We start from the raw sequence: 16,533 nt of genomic DNA on the forward strand, positions 1-16,533 counted from the left end.
AAATAACATTAGTAATAAACCCCAAACTAGACTTTGACTTTGATCCGGCCTATAATAATATTTTGAAACAGCTTATACCTGGAAAAAAATGAAATCAATGTGGGATGAGATATCTATATAATATAAATTTAGAACCCATTTCATAGACTTTTATGGAAATGAATTACTATTGTTTTGGTGTTGCCACATGTCCCTTTCTTTTTTACAAATGCTCTCACCATATTGATTCTCACAAAATACTCTCACCACAATCATCCTCACATATTTGTATTTAATGTTCATGTAAAAAAGGAAGTTTTACAATATCAAATTCTATTACTTGAATTTATATTAGAAATCAAACATTTCGAATTCAAAAAGTACAAATTTGAATCAAATAATTTTTTTTAATAATCAAATAGTTTAAATTAAAATTATTTCAAAAAAGATAGTTTGAATTAAAATATTTGAATTCATAGATTAAAATAAAACAATTGATTGAATTATTCAAATTTGTTTTTTATTAATAATAACACATAATAGTGTTTATTCAAAAAAAAAACATCAAATAATGTAGACATTTCTTATGAATTTGACATTTAATGCTATTAATTTTATTTGTATTTGAGTTTTATAAAATTATTCTAATTTGATGTGTTGCTATTCATGGAATATTAAATATATAATATATCTTAACAATTATTTTAATTGAATTTTTTCTTTTCACACACATATACACACGAATCTATTTATATCCAAATTATTTTGTGTTTGAAATTAAAAGTAACAAAACCAAATGATACACTTCATTGTATTTTGTATTTTCGTTCCTAAAAAATAGCATATGTTGTATTTTCGTTAAAAAAATAAAGAAGTTCATATGTTGTAATATTATTAAAAAATTGGGTCAAACTTAAATATTACTATAATCTGAAAACAATAACGAAAACAAACTATTAATAAAAATTATTTTTTTTAATGAAACATTTAGTGAGAAAATATTCACTATTATCACTGACCAAAATTTTAATTGTTTATGCTTGGATCATTACATATATTATAATAATAAAAAAAACACATAATCAGAAGAAAAAAAATGACCTCTATTTTAAATGATTATGTTACATATATATGTCAAAATCACCTATAACTTAGCATAGGAGATTTCCTATAAAAAAAAAACTTAGAATAGGAGACTTTTTTATGATACGCTTTTAATGGCTATTAAAACAATTTATCGACATTAAAATTGATTCATGACCAAATAATTTTGTAAATGAATACCCTGCATAGAACAATTGTTTTTTAGGAATGTTAAAAAAATAATGGTTATTATACTAAATTACGGTGTGAAACAAGTCTATAAATTAGAAATATGGATTGACATAATTTCACATCACAATTCACAACTCTTATCCCCCGTTTTTTATTCTTTGTTGTTCTTCTTTTTTAACTTTGATATCAATGCTCAAAGATTTATATTTCCTTTATGTTGTGACTTTGATGAATCAAATGTTCAGACAAAGATTGTTTAGTTTTTTTATTCTTTTTTCTTCATATTTTTTTTCTTTGATATCAATGTTCCAAGAGTAATATTTCCTTCATGCTGCGATTTTGATGAATCAAATGTTCACATAAAAAGTAGTTTCTTCGTCTCTCCTATAAAAAAATTATTCATCTCTCCTTTATTTTTTTTCATGTGACTTATTTTATTTTTTCCTTATGCTTTTATGACATTGTTATGCTTTTTTGTTTTCGTTATTATTCTATTTAAATTTATGGATGGTTTATAAATGAATACTATAGTTTTTATTTTTACTTTTGTGGTTCCTATGCATACAGGGTATTGAATCAAGAAATCACGAACAAGCACAAAAAATAAGAATATGGAGATATTATTTTATAGATGAAACCGATTATATGATGGTTGAGTTCAAGACAACATATTCTTCACACGAGGGCCTAGGGGAAAAAAAGATGACATTATGACAAACTTTGAGATTCCAAAGAAATTAGTCGTTCTTAGAAAATAATCTAGATAAATTTTTTACTATGATGAGTCACTATTTTATGTCTCTTATACAAAGAAGGATTGTGTAGTTTTTTTGTATGATTTATATGTAATCGGACTGAAAAATGGAACAAAGGAGTATTATATTGATGAAATTAGTTAATAAATTACTTATCATTTTAATGCTTTTTACTATTAGTTCATAATTGAGTTTATCATTTTCTGCATATTTAAAGTCAGTTTAGTCGAAATCAAAAATAAACATCATGCACACACACTATCAAATAGCAACACCCAAGTTTCACCAGCAATCTCATGTCCTCTTTTCTTCGGTAAATTGTATATTCGTTTATAATTTGTTATGATTTTGTTTCAATAATTTCTTTAATCTTTAAAAAATTATTTTTCATTATGTAGTTGACAAAGAAAGCTATGACCAGTTGTTTATTGGACGGTAATCAATAGCAATATTTTTTTGTTCTTGAGGGAAGTAATAATCTTGATTAACATATTTAATTTATCCATCACAACACCATATATGTTGTAATGTAAATGGTAATTAATAAAAAAAATATATTAATTGAGTAATATAGTTACAGCTTATTTAGTCATTTTCACAAAAGAGTAGATAAAACTCTTTTTTTCGAGAAAAATTTAAGAATGCCATGAAATAAACCTTTGACCAAATAATTAAGGAGTTTATTTTTTTCATGTTTATAAATCATGAAAATTCTAGACATTATTATTTTTTAATTAAGACAAATATCTCTAAGGATCAACAACATTTTGGATGTAATTAATTTGATACAAACTTTTTAAATAAGTGAACACATTGTAATATTTGAAATAAACATTGTAATATTTTGAATGAAATTAATTTGGCACAAACGTTCTAAATAGGCTATCTATTTTTTTCTTTGTTTCACGACATTTGATTCCAAAGACTTGGGTATGCTTATAGTAAAGGATCGTGACTTCCGCGTGAATACGATATAAAAAATTGTTAGTAATTAAGTACCTTTAAATAACCTTTAAATAAGCATAAAAAAAATCTATTTTGTTCTTTCAAAAATTAAACACATACTTTAATTGTCTTAATTATAAATGATGTGTTGAAACTTTAAAATGCTCCAATCAGGGCTATCTTAAAGAAGAAACTCATAGAGTTCTTTAAATCATTTGAGAATATAAAGTAAGTTTTCCGTTTTCCCTTAGCTCGCCTTAGTGTTGTTAATGGGTTCTACAACCAAATTTTGATCATTCACAATAATTAAAGATACAATTATGTCTTGATAATAATAAAAAATGTATAATTACTTCATTAAAAATAATAAGTAAAAAAGAGAACATTGAGATAGAGATTAAATTTTCAAATTAATTTTTTTGAACTTAAAGGTTTTTTTTTCTTAGCAACTAATTGGGTCTCAGTTTTTATACGAATCTAAAATTTGTCTTGACTTAAAATTCAAATCTACCCTCAATCACTACATATTAACCCATAAATATAAATTTTACAGTATAATATTTTTAATAAAAATTATATTACCAATTAACCATCCATTATTGTATTTATAGCAAAAACAATGACAATCAAATGATTTCAATACAGAGATATACATATGTCAACATGTATTGAAAAATAAATAAGGATGCAGACTTTCTTGCCTTTCTAATTTGAAACCTTAACTATTAGTTCCTTTATTTGCATTCTCACATATTTCATTTATTGCAGACCAAAGTTTGTGCTTTTTTTTTTCTTCATACATATATGACTCACTTATCACGTATCAAAATATTCTCCTAAATCATCAATCATAAAAAAGTTTAATAGACATGCATTTTGTCAACTGAGCATAACACATTCATGTTTTTCTATGATTAGTTTTCATCAAAGATCAAAAGTGAAGGAATTTAAAATAATACAAAAATTTAAATATTTTTTTATATTTAATATAAAAAAGTAAGAAAATAACACCTAAAAATAAAAAAATATTTCATCATAACGTTTGGAGAAAAAATTGGAAATTAGTGTTTTTAAAATTTAGAAATAAATTTAAGAAAAATAAAATTGAAAATTATATAATCTCAAAATTTATAACTTTTGAAAATATAATTTAATTTTCAGAATTAAAAAAAAATGAATTTTCGAAAATTTAATTTTAATTTTCAGAATTTTGAAAAAAAAAAATTTAATTAAAAATCAAAAATTCAATTTTCTGATTTTTTTTAATTTAAAACAAATGAATTTTCAGAATTTTGAAGAAAAAAAAATTAATTAAAAATCGAAAAATTTTAATTTTCGGTTTTTTTTTCTGATTTTTTAATTTTTTATATTTATTTTCCGATTTTACAATTTAAAAAATGAATTTTTAGAATTTTGAAAAAAAATAAACAAAAATTAATTATGTGGCATGCCACGTCAGCGCCACGTGCCATGTGGTGGTGTCCGTCCCTTCTCGCCTTTCATGGACAGGGGCAGATGTACGAAATATTATCCGAAGGATTATAAAGGAACTACGACGATTGACGAGGGTTATCCGAGTTACAAACCTCGCGATTTTGGGATACATATTGACAAGCAGAGGGTCCTATTGGATAATCGATATGTCGTCCCATACAATCCACATCTTCTCATTAGATACGGAGGTCATGTAAATGTGGAATGTTGTAACAAATCCAACTCCATCAAGTACCTTTTCAAATACGTGAACAAAGTCCCTGATAAGGCATTGATGCAGTTGTCTGTTGACGGTGACAATCGTGATAAGTCCAAGCCGGTTGATGAAATAAAGCAGTATTACGATTGTCGTTATGTTTCACCTTGCGAGGCTGTTTGGAGGATATTTGCTTTTGATATACACCATAAATGGCCTCATGTTCTCAAATTAACATTTCACTTGCATAATGAACAATCAGTACTATATGATGGTGATCATGACATCGAGGACGTGGGGATGTATAACAAGGAATCATAGACCATGTTTCTCGCGTGGTTTGAAGCAAATCGTCAGTATGTAGGCGGTCGCAATCTAACATATGCTGAATTTCCAACAAGATTTACTTTTGAGAAGAAGGACAAACAGTGGCAGCCACGTAAACTAGGATATCAAATTGGAAGGCTTCATTACACGCCGCCTGATATATGGGAGTTGTACTACATGAGGATACTATTGACCGTTGAGTTGTACTACATGAGGATACTATTGACCGTTAAGAAGGGCTGCATGAGATATAGATGCATAAAAACGATTAATGGACATACCTATGACACGTTCCAGGAAGCACGCTCTGCTTTAGGATTACTTGATGACGACAGAGAGTTTATAGATGATATCACGGAAAATGGTGAGTTAGGTTCGGGCCATCAATTGTGTTGGTTGTTTGTGCATCTCTTAACCACTAGGACAATGACGAGCCCTGATATAGTATGGGATGCGGCATGGCAGCTACTGTCCGATGATATCTTATTTGAACGTAGGAAGCGTCTGAATATTCTGGGTAATGTTTATTGTACTTATTACGAAATCTATGCACCATTTTTTGTTTTGTTTACGATCTAATTTTTGCATTTTTTTTCTCTGTCTAATAAGGCACATTTTAGAAAATTGGTTAACATAGTTCTGTTCTAAGTATTGTATGCCTATCTCAATAAATATATTTATCTATTTAAGTAGTGATAATAAACAAATACAATATTCTTTCAAAAAAATAAAATAAACAAATACACTATTAATTTGATTATACACTATTAAATAAATATATTTATCTACTGTCAACGCCACAAAACTGTCATATATAACTTTCCACTATGTATATCTTGATTAATTTGTTCCCATTTTCTGTTTTTTTCACGTTCCCATTTTCATGACATCATTTTGTAGCAGTTCCTATATCTATTTATTTTCGCTTTAAATAAATAATGGCTTGGGAAATCCTTTACAAATAAGCTTATTTTTTTAGTTTGAGTTAAGCTGAAAGAAGCTTTTTTGATTAAGAATTGAGTCGTGACTTTAATATCATTTTTTCTGTTGCATTGCATATATTCTCTTACTATCGTTTTTCTTTAGGTGTTCATATTAATTTCGTGACTTTACATTTAATATGTAGATATGCGTATCGGTGGCGATGACTTGAAGAACATGTGTTTGATTGAAATTGAAATGCTGCTTCAGGAAAACGGACGTCGCTTACTGACTTCAAATCTATGCCTAGGCCAAACGCGGCAGACATGCCAACTTTCACAAACAAGCTTATCATTGATGAGCTAAATTACAACAAAGTTGAACTGGAAAAGACACACGTTGATATGTTACTGATGCTGACTGATGAACAAAGATGTGTGCATGACAAGATCATGGAGTCTGTTGGTTCTGACGACAATGGTTTCTTTTTCTTATATGGTTACGGTGGTACGGGAAAAACCTTTATATGGAAAAAATTGTCGGCTGCTGTTAGATCGAAGGGGTTAATTGTATTGAATGCTGCATCCAACGGTATAGCGGCTCTTCTATTATCAGGTGGAAGAACCGCGCACTCCACGCTGACAGTCCCTATTGAGATTAATGAGGCGTCATCGCTTACGATGGAAAAGGATAGTCCTTGGGCAGACCTGGTGTGTGCTGCAAAGTTGATAATTTGGGATGAGGCTCCAATGATGCACCGATGGTGTTTTGAGGCAGTTGACCGATCATTGCTTGATATCATGTCCAAGAATGATCCCCTAAACGCACTTAAACTTTTTGGTGGAATGGCAGTAGTTTTAGGCAGATATTGCATGTTGTCTGAGGAGGAACGATGCCAGATATTGTTGATGCCTCGGTCAATTCGTCAAAGATATGGACTTATTGTAATGTTTTGAGGCTTGCTATTGGATGCATCTTCGGTACCTACAGAGCAGGAAGAAATTGCTAATTTTTGCAAGTGGATACTCTCAATTGGAGACGGCAACGATGCTTCGGGTGACAATGGTGAAATGAAGGTAGAAATTCCTGAAGATTTGCTGATATCAAACACAACAAATCCGTTGATGTCACTTATAGACTCTGTGTATCCCGATCTAAATGATAACCTTGGTGACCAACTATTTTTCCAAGAAAGGGGAATACTCGCACCCACGCTTGATTCAATTGAGCATGTTAACGAATTTATGATGTCGCTGATTCTAGGTGAAGAGAAAGAGTATTTAACCTCTGATTCTATTTTTAGATCAGGTGAAAATTCTGATGTCCAAAGCGAGTGGTTCACACCAGAATTTCTTAATGGTATTAAGAGCTCTGGAATTCCAAATCACAGGTTGAAACTAAAAGGTGGGATGTCCAGTTATGCTGTTGAGAAACATCGATCAGGCCAATGGACTGTGTAATGGTACTAGGCTGACAGTTATACATCTAGGGAAGAGCACGATAACTGCTACCGTAATTACAAGGAAAAAGGGCAGGTACTAGGGTATTCATTCCCAGGATGAATCTTATTCCGAATGATCCAGGACTACCCTTCAAATTCAGACGCAGACAATTTCCATTGACGCTTTGTTTTGCAATGACAATAAATAAAAGCTAGGTCAATCTTTATCTCGGGTGGGGGTTTATCTTCCTAAGCCTGTGTTCACGCATAGACAACTTTATGTCGTTGTCTCTCGAGTAACTTCATGAAAAGGTCTGAAGCTGCTCATCCTGGATGAAGATAATAATGTTTGTAAGGAGACCACAAATGTTGTGTATCGTGAAGTTTTTCAAAAAGTATGATCATTGGTTATGTTTTAGAATTGTTGTTGCTATAATATATAAAACTAAAGTTGCCTATTGTTTGGAAGTCGTTTTATTTTTAATTTCTTTGTAAGGCGTACCGGTCATTATAGACATGCAATTTCTATATAAGCAGATCCTCCTGTCATTGACTATTAATTCATGCACTTTTTAGGTTTAACAATCCGTGAAACCTTTTTTTTTTTTTTTACATCGTTGTTACCCCAAAACACAATATTTACATTACACCATTTGTTTTGTAAAAATTAAAAACAAATAACAATCGGCATTTCTGTAGCCCAAACTATATTTATACACACCCGTAAAAAATTAAACGTTTGCATTTACCGACTACGTGTATGCATTTGACAATGACTATTATATAAAAAAAAATACATATTTTTTCGTTTTTATGATTAATAAAATACATTTTGTCAACAAATATTATTACACAGTACGTCGGCGTATTTTTGCAAGAAAATTACATATGCTAAGTTTAACAATGAGTGCATCTTATGCTACAAATAATCAGTACAAGTATAATAATCCAAATATTTTTTATCGTTATATGCAATGTTTAGATATTTTAAAATATATACAAAATGAAGATGATATTTTTTTCATATCGAATTTAAAATCTATACATTTAATCAAAAAAGTTTTTTATTTCCCCGTGCTGGCACGGGTCACTATACTAGTTGATTATATAAGTGAGCCTTCCAAATTGAGATAAAACACAATCTTGCATTTGAACAAGATTTTCAATTAAAACATAAACATTGTAAATAAAATGTAATATAAACAGTTCCACAATCCTCGATTAATTATTCTCAGCCAATATGTTCTTGTATATTCTCTTTATGTTCTTCATTAAGGTAAGACTCAGACCATATATATAATATATCCTGACACTTATTATTGCAAACCCCACCTCATATACACAAATATATGTCTCAATTAGCAAACTCATTTTCGTGAGGCTAGCGTTTTTCATGACCTGGAGTTCTCTGTAGCTTCGGAACTGGGGTCACGAAAAACTTAACGACGACGAACACCTTGCTACGACGTCGCCACCTTGAAGATTCATTGCCGGATCTTGTTGGTTCTATTACAAAATGTGCTTTGGTGGTTCGCACTGTTTCACATTTGTACTTTTTGTTTTGGTTCTAAAAACCACTATAGGCACAACCACGGTGGTCGGTTACTTTTCGATTTGTGACTTCACAGTGGTGGGTGATGAATTGGATTGAGTCAGTTGCCGCTGATTTTTTTCGTTTGTTCATTGCTACGATCATGGTTGGCTTGAAATAGTTGTTAAGCTTACTTTCCTTTGTTACATAGGCAGCTGATTCATTCGCCATTCCTCAAAAGATGAATTTGTTTATAATCCAACTCGTCTCTAGTTCGATAAGATGCTTGCGGATTTTTACACACCAATTTCTTTTGTTATTTGGTTTCGAACCCTACATTGGTGGGTTCAATACTGTATTTCCGTCCAATTGATTTTTAAATACCACTTTTGTTAATCTTTTTTAAAGCACCTGTTTATGCTGATTTGTGTTTATTCCTCATCGACATTTTGTACTTTCTTTTTATTTATTATATATTATATTTTCCTTTACTTAAAAAAAACGAGACCAGATGAAATTTTGCTTGATATAAAATCCCATTTGTTGGTAAGAATTGCTCTTATGGAGTTTTGGAGGCATATCATTGCAGCCACTCCTAGCTAGATAACAATGAATTGACAAGGGCCAACTCTTTTATATCTTTATCAATATTCATGTGACTTTGGGCAGATCTGGGGGGTTCCACGACTTTAATTGCCCCTGCATCAGCTACTCATGGCCCTAGCAAGACACCTCAACTAACAAATTCATAGCTAAACAAAACGCTTCCTGCGTCATAGATGAGCAGTGATATTTTAACAATTATTTTGGTACAATCTTTAAGACAACTTTGTTGTTCTCTCTTTTCATTGGTCAAAAATAAAAGAGATAGAAAAAGTAAGAGAGAGAATAAAAAGATAATGTGAGTATAAGAGAGAAAGTTGTACCAAAATTATACCAAATTGATCGTACAAATATCATTTCTCTTTATAGATTACGTAGACAAAAATGTGTTGTTTTGGATAAGACTTTTTTATAAATAAATTGTGATTTATCATCATACAGTTAAAAAATATCATTAATTTTATGCATATTATTATGCATAGGAAAACCTAGGCTTCATAGTCGCCTACATGCCTACATGGTTTGGCTCTTATCGCTTTCAAGTTTTGTCCTTTAGATCAGAAATGAGTAAATCAATTTAAGGTATAATTGCACATTGTTGGGATGCTTAATTAAGCTGTTTTTAAGTCTATATCATAAGTTGTAAACCGTAAATTATAATTTTCTCTCTCTTCTATTAATTTTTTTTTCTTCAAAAGTTAATCAAAATAAGTTTTTTTTGGCTGATAAAAACTCACACTTAAACTTAACTAAAACATCAAGAATAAAATTTAAAAAAATTTATTTAAAATCGTGGCTGAGTCTAACACAACATCACAAAACTGACTTGTAAGATGATGATTGTTTCAACTTATAAACACATTTAGAGGTCATATTTTGTCCGATGTGAGACTATTTAACACATCTCTAACGGCCAGCTCTATTGGGTTTGGTTCGCGGACACAAATGGTGGAAAATTGCTCTTCTCCCAACAAAAAACGATCACTCACATACAAACTGACCAAAATACCCTCGCGTGAGTTAACTCACGCAGGTATATAATCCAACCTGACTCGACACATGACTTAAATCAGCGTGAGTTAACTCACACAGGTTATAACCTAGCGTGAGTTAACTCATGTAGCTTATAATCCCAGCGTGAGTTAACTCATGTAGGTTATAACCCAGCGTGAGTTAACTCATGTAGGTTATATTTCAGCTTACCGAGCGTGAGTTAACTCACGTGGGGGGTATTTTGGTAAGTTTGTATAGGAGTGAATGTTTTTTGTCGGGAGAAGAGCAATTTTCTAAATGGTGGGTGATCCGATAGCGAAAATCTAATAGCAGGTGATCCAATGGATATTGAAGAGGCTCTGATACCCCCACAAAACCGGCTTGTAATGTGAGGTCATATCAGGAGACAATTATTTATAAGTTGAGAAAATCATAACCTCACAACCCGATTTTATAGGTAATATCAGGAGACAATTATATATACCAAACTCTTTTTTTTTTTTTTTTTGAAGGGTATATATACCAAACTCTTGACTATTTACTATGAAGCTAGTGAGGTGAAAGTCTAAAATCATTAGTAAAATGTCACCATAAACCAACCCCATATATCACATGCTCCATCTAAACTTTTATCTCGAGTCAAACAAATATTTCAACAAATGGCGCATTCATATAACGAATCTGACAACCCAATATTCCAAAGTAAAAAAAGAGAAAAAAGAAAAAGCATTGCATTATCAATCTTTACTATAGTAGAGAACCTAATGAAGTAACAGGTAAGAAATTTTATTACTTAATACTACCTGCTTTGTTTAACAACTAACAAACTGAATTGAAAATGCTGCAATGTATAATTGATTATTTGGGACTGAAAATGGCATTCATGTTGCCATTATAATACACATGAAATACACGAGAATGAAAGAGGATGAGAAACAAAAACAAATAAATAAGAACAAAACTTTAGAAAAAGGGCATTTTTCGTTTTCTACAATGAACCAACCCATAGTGGTCCCAATTCCTTATGTGAAGTTGCAATCAACTCTTTAGGTACAAAAACAGATATCTCAAATTTGGTCCAACCAAATATCTTTGATAAAGAAATTGGGGTCGTTGGGACCTTTCAACGCTTCACATTTTTTAAGTCTTGTGATTGATTTTTGGACAACAAAATGAATTGATTGTATATACTTAATTTTGATTAGTGTACCGGACTGGAATCATGCTTCATTCACAAGGTGATGCCGAACAAGGTGTCAAACATAAATACTATCTCTTATGCGTATATAAGGTTCACATCATCATCTTAAAATGTGTACTTCATTCTAACCCTAGTCACTCACCTCGATCATGTATTGACTTGAACGTTATATTGTCATTTTGCATATCCACCCCCTACTCGAGGTTGAAGATATTTCATCCAAACACTACTATTGAAAGAGTCTTCTTTCGATGGTCCGTCTTATGAAGATCTCTACTAAATCAGATGAGTCCATACTTCATTGAGGATGAATGGAAAGCACTGTCATTAAAAATTAAATTAGATTTATATTGACATTGTCAAGTAAGCTCGCTTTAGCCATTCAAAACACAAAATAAGATAAGCTCACTTTATTAAAAAAATAACGGCTAAATACATGGTTTCAATTGAACGTCAAATAAATCTAGCTAGTTACACTAATTGTGCATGTCCCTTTTTCTGAAAATAATTTTAATTGTGAACAACTAAACACGTAAAAAATCAATTTATGAATTTTTTTTTTTTTTGAAAGAATCAATTTCATGAATCTTGGAATCACTTTAAATTCACAAACCAAAAGCCAACAAATTATTGTGAGTTGTGACCAATGACTCGAAAAAACTTAAGCAACTTGACAAAAAGATAAAAGAACCTACCAGAAAATGATAAAGGTTGAAAAGAAAAGACAAAAACACAAACACATAGTTATCGTAGACACTCTTCTTAGATGCTCCGTTTATAGCCGTTTTTTACGGTAATAATAGAAGCTTTTGCATATACATAATTATAGTGAATCTGGAAGACATACATGACTTGGTGTTGCCTCATACAATTTTGATCTCGATTGTTCCATCTCAAACTAATAATTGAAATCATTTGGAATTAATTTTAACCATCTACGCTCATAATAACAGTCAAGTTTGAAAATTTCTTTGCTGAAATTGATTTTATTATTGTATAATTTGAACCATCTATTTTAATAATAACAGTCAAGTTCAGTTGGTAGGGACAATACATAATATATACAAGATCCAAGATTCAAACCCCGGCCACCGCAAAAAAAACAGTTAAGTTTGAAAACTGCCTATAACTGCGTGGTTTTTCCTTAGCAAGGAATCTAAGTCAGACATAAATACATCCCCATATCTCTAGTTAGAAAACATCTTGGTAGGCCTATCACTTTTACTTCGAGATCGGAAGTTAGTGTCTAGTTTCAAGTTATGGGATGGTTAAGGTGTCTTATCCGAACGTGGAGTTGAGGGACGCCCTAGTGATTTGTTTCTAAAGTCAGGTAAGCCGATCACTTTTGATTCGAAATCTGAAGTCAGTTTCTTGACTCAAGTTTTTTTGCCATATTTTGGTGTCTTCTACGACGAACCGAGGATTGATTGGTGGTGGAATCTGAATGAGTGTTGAAATTTGGCTCAGTTGTGGTTATGAGAAGGTGAGGTAAGGGTTTATTGGTTTTTTAGCATTGGATTTGGTGTGAGTAGCAGGCGATAGGTGTGTAGATTTTGTTCTTGTGGCCATTCGCGATGTAGTTATGAGGTTTTGATTCAACTTTTGGCTATGTGGGTTTGTGGGGGTTTAGCTTGGTTAGAGGTTTGTTTTTATTGGGGTTTAAGATGTACCATGTATGCATTTTTTTTTTGGGTTGTTTTGCCTATGTACGACACCCTTAGTTTCTATCTTACTGATCACTGTCCGTCTTTTTCAATGATTTGGATATTAATAAATTTTGCCGTTAAAAAAAAGTGAATATATAAAATACAAGTTCAAAAAAGTACCATTTCCACGAAGGGTTTAATTGATAACAACTATTTAGTGTAAATTTGTTTGGAAAATGTTTTAAAAGATATTTTTTTTTTTGACAGAAAAGATGTTTTAAAAGATATTATTAGAACTAATATAAAGAAGTAGCACAATAATAATAAAATAATTGTAAAACATGATTAGATATACATATATAAAACTCTGCATTAACATTGCATATTAATTAAATCCTTCCAACAAAATTTCTTCCTTCACTCACTATACTATTATTCATTTGCCATAAGCTAAGAGACAGAAAAGCACTCCACTACAAATCAGACAATACAAAAATTCAGACATACAATCCAAAGTTACATTTTGTCTTTTTGTTTCCTCTCACATTGGAAAAAATGATATTAATTCCAATATTTTCTTCCATGTTCCTTTTCACAATCAGCAGATTTAATGAAAACCGTACGAGGATCACGTTACAGTGATTTTATCCACAAACTATGGATCAAATTTCCTTTTTTTCACATTCCCATTAATTCCATCACTATCTCATTCTATTATTGTATCTTTCTTTTTTTTCACCTTAACTTTTTTTTGTTCTATTACAGCAGCATTAATCATTCTTGTATGGACCAGAAGGATTAAATGTTGTTATCTTCTGTTCTAGTACTTCAACATTGATGATTTAAATTTTCCTTCTTTTGAAATGCTTCTCTTGTATCATAGTAGTATGAGCAACATTGGTTCCGTTGGTTTTTTCACTTTCCAAGCTTAGAAAATTTTCGTCTAACACATTAACCGGTGTGCCTGAACTTGAATGCACATTAAACATGGACTCATACTCCTCCTTCGCTATATCTTGTATTACATTATAGCACTCCATAACACTTTCCTGCACCAATGATACAAAACATATAAATTAGTAATTTTGCTCTACAAACCGATCCGGCTCCTGTGGGATACGGGATCCCCACATTCATGCACTCAAGATATTGTTGTTCGTTTAATTAAGATTGAACGGTCCATAATAAACTCGATACTTTATAAAAAAAAAAATAGAAAGAGGAGAGAAAATAATTTAGAAATGTTGTGTAAAAGAAAATAAGAGAGAATGTGTACTTTATTTACATATGAACAATTGGAAATTATTCCCAAGAAGCATGGATATTGAAAGGGAAACAACTCATGTGAAGAATAAAGAAGGGATGAAGCAGCAACTATAGATGGCTTAAATTCCATAACCTTTACATCTGAAAAACAAAAGAAATATAAATAAAAATATTAAACTTTAATTCTAGATCAAGTAATCACATTAAATCATACTATTGTTTAATTCAATTAATTATACCTTTTTGTGACTTCAATATAATTTCAGAAGCTCGATCTTTTAGAACCTTTAATGTGATATCATCAAGCATAAACAAATTTGTGAAGTAAGGAATGAAAGAGAAAGGTGTGATGGAACGCATTCTCCATTGTAGTGCCCCTAACACAAGTGCTTCCATTCTTTTTATTGTTTGTGTCTCAAAAATGAAACCACCATCACCATGATTCATAAGAGCCTATCAACAATAATATCAATAACTTTGGTTTAAAATTTCAATAATTTTTTACCTATATGGTAAAGTTTTTTTACCTGAACATCAGTAGCAGAGTACTCTGTTTTCAACATCTTTACTGCTAGAGAAAAGCAAGTTACTGCAAGTAGTTTGTTTGCCCATGGCTTTGGTTGCTGTTACATGCATACCCATTTTAATTTAGATCTTAAGGGAGCATAATCTAATTGAAAATATTCCATTTTCTTTAATTATGCTTAGGTAACAATAACTACTTATTATAGTTATATATCATTTACAAATTAAATTAAATAATTATAATATAAAGTACTGAGTCCAATAATTTTCTTACCAATATCCCTTGGTTAGCGAGGAAGCGATCCAAATAGTTGATAGCTAGGTAAGTCACAAATGGATCAAAATTACAGGATAACTACACACAAACAATTAACCCACATTAAAATTTGTTATTCTTTTTTCCATTTACATGTTTGAATTAACAATATATTTTACTGAATTAAAGTGAACCATCGTGATTTTGACAAAAATTGTACTTGAATAAAATTACAAGTCATCGTGATTTAGAAAACTCATCGTGAATCAAAACATACACAACTAAATGTTTGTATTGATGGTGATTTTGGTCTAACTAAAACAAAATCAATAGTCTTTTAGATAAAAACAAGTTAATTACCTGAGAGATCAAAGAGATGAAATCAGTTCTAACTGAGGCATCAAACTCATTTGATTTGAGGTTTTGAAAGTAATTTAGTGGAGGGATGTGGTCAGATTCAATGAGGAAAAGTGAAGAAACATCTTGAGAATTAGGAAGGTCATGGAAATATTCAAGAGGGTTTTCAAGGTCAAACTCCATGGATGTGTGGAGAAGATGTTAGTGATGTTGAGAAGTAAGGAAGATGATAAGCATTGTTATAGGGAGAGAAAAGAGAAGTGATAAAGAAAAGGCAATGAGAGAGTTTTCAGCTTTTCATGAGAATCAGATGAAAGCTACGTAGGGGGTTGAGTTGTTTTAGCTTTGCTACTACACTAGTTGCTAGCTACTCATAAGTAGTGTTTTTGCACGAAACACAATATCTCTCTTTCCTTCCTTTTGTCTCTCATTGGTGAATAAAATATGACAAATATATAAGAGGTAGTTGGGCATACTTTTGCATTGCACTACATGAGATCATAGGATATAGGATGTCCCTCATGATACGGTGGATGAATATTTTTCTTTTGTTTGGTATATGAAGTGGTAAGCGCTATTGAAACTCATACATACGATTGTAGGGTTTTGTATATTTAAATTTTGATGAAAATGTTGAGTTTTATAATATTGACATTGTCAATTGAATTGAACTTTGTAGGCTATGTGACAAATTGTAATACCTAACTTAATGAAAAGCTTACCCATTAAACTCATGTATTCATATTTAATAAAACAATAGTACTAATCACTACTAATTGAATGATGAACTTGTATAAGCACTTTTCTCTCTCTCAAGGACCT

At 30.9% G+C, this 16,533-nt stretch overlaps 2 protein-coding genes across 3 annotated transcripts; one reads left to right on the plus strand and one right to left on the minus strand.

Moving 5' to 3' along the window:
• The first annotated feature begins 4,968 nt into the window (after positions 1–4,968).
• LOC25487565 (uncharacterized) lies at positions 4,969–7,352 on the plus strand. The gene is made up of 3 exons (XM_024777153.1): positions 4,969–5,488; positions 6,163–6,836; positions 6,888–7,352. Exons 1-3 carry the CDS (start codon positions 4,969–4,971, stop codon positions 7,350–7,352), a joined length of 1,659 nt encoding a protein of 552 aa, XP_024632921.1.
• Positions 7,353–13,659: 6,307 nt separating this feature from the next.
• Positions 13,660–16,181, minus strand: LOC11427737 (putative cyclin-D6-1). Of its 2 annotated transcripts, none has more exons than XM_013609540.3 (6): positions 15,715–16,181; positions 15,373–15,453; positions 15,101–15,196; positions 14,813–15,026; positions 14,593–14,714; positions 13,660–14,356 (listed from the first exon to the last, which is right to left on the minus strand). In XM_013609540.3, the coding sequence occupies exons 1-6, from the start codon at positions 15,892–15,894 to the stop codon at positions 14,150–14,152; spliced, it is 900 nt and encodes a 299-aa protein (XP_013464994.1). In that variant the 5' UTR covers positions 15,895–16,181; the 3' UTR covers positions 13,660–14,149. The 2 variants fall into 2 exon arrangements, with proteins under 2 accessions (XP_013464994.1, XP_003597084.1); XM_003597036.4 differs by having other exon boundaries at positions 14,584–14,714; positions 15,715–16,173.
• Positions 16,182–16,533: the final 352 nt, after the last annotated feature.

The sequence above is a fragment of the Medicago truncatula genome, chromosome 2 (genome assembly GCF_003473485.1).
Source record: "Medicago truncatula cultivar Jemalong A17 chromosome 2, MtrunA17r5.0-ANR, whole genome shotgun sequence".
NCBI classification, from domain to species: Eukaryota; Viridiplantae; Streptophyta; class Magnoliopsida; order Fabales; family Fabaceae; genus Medicago; species Medicago truncatula.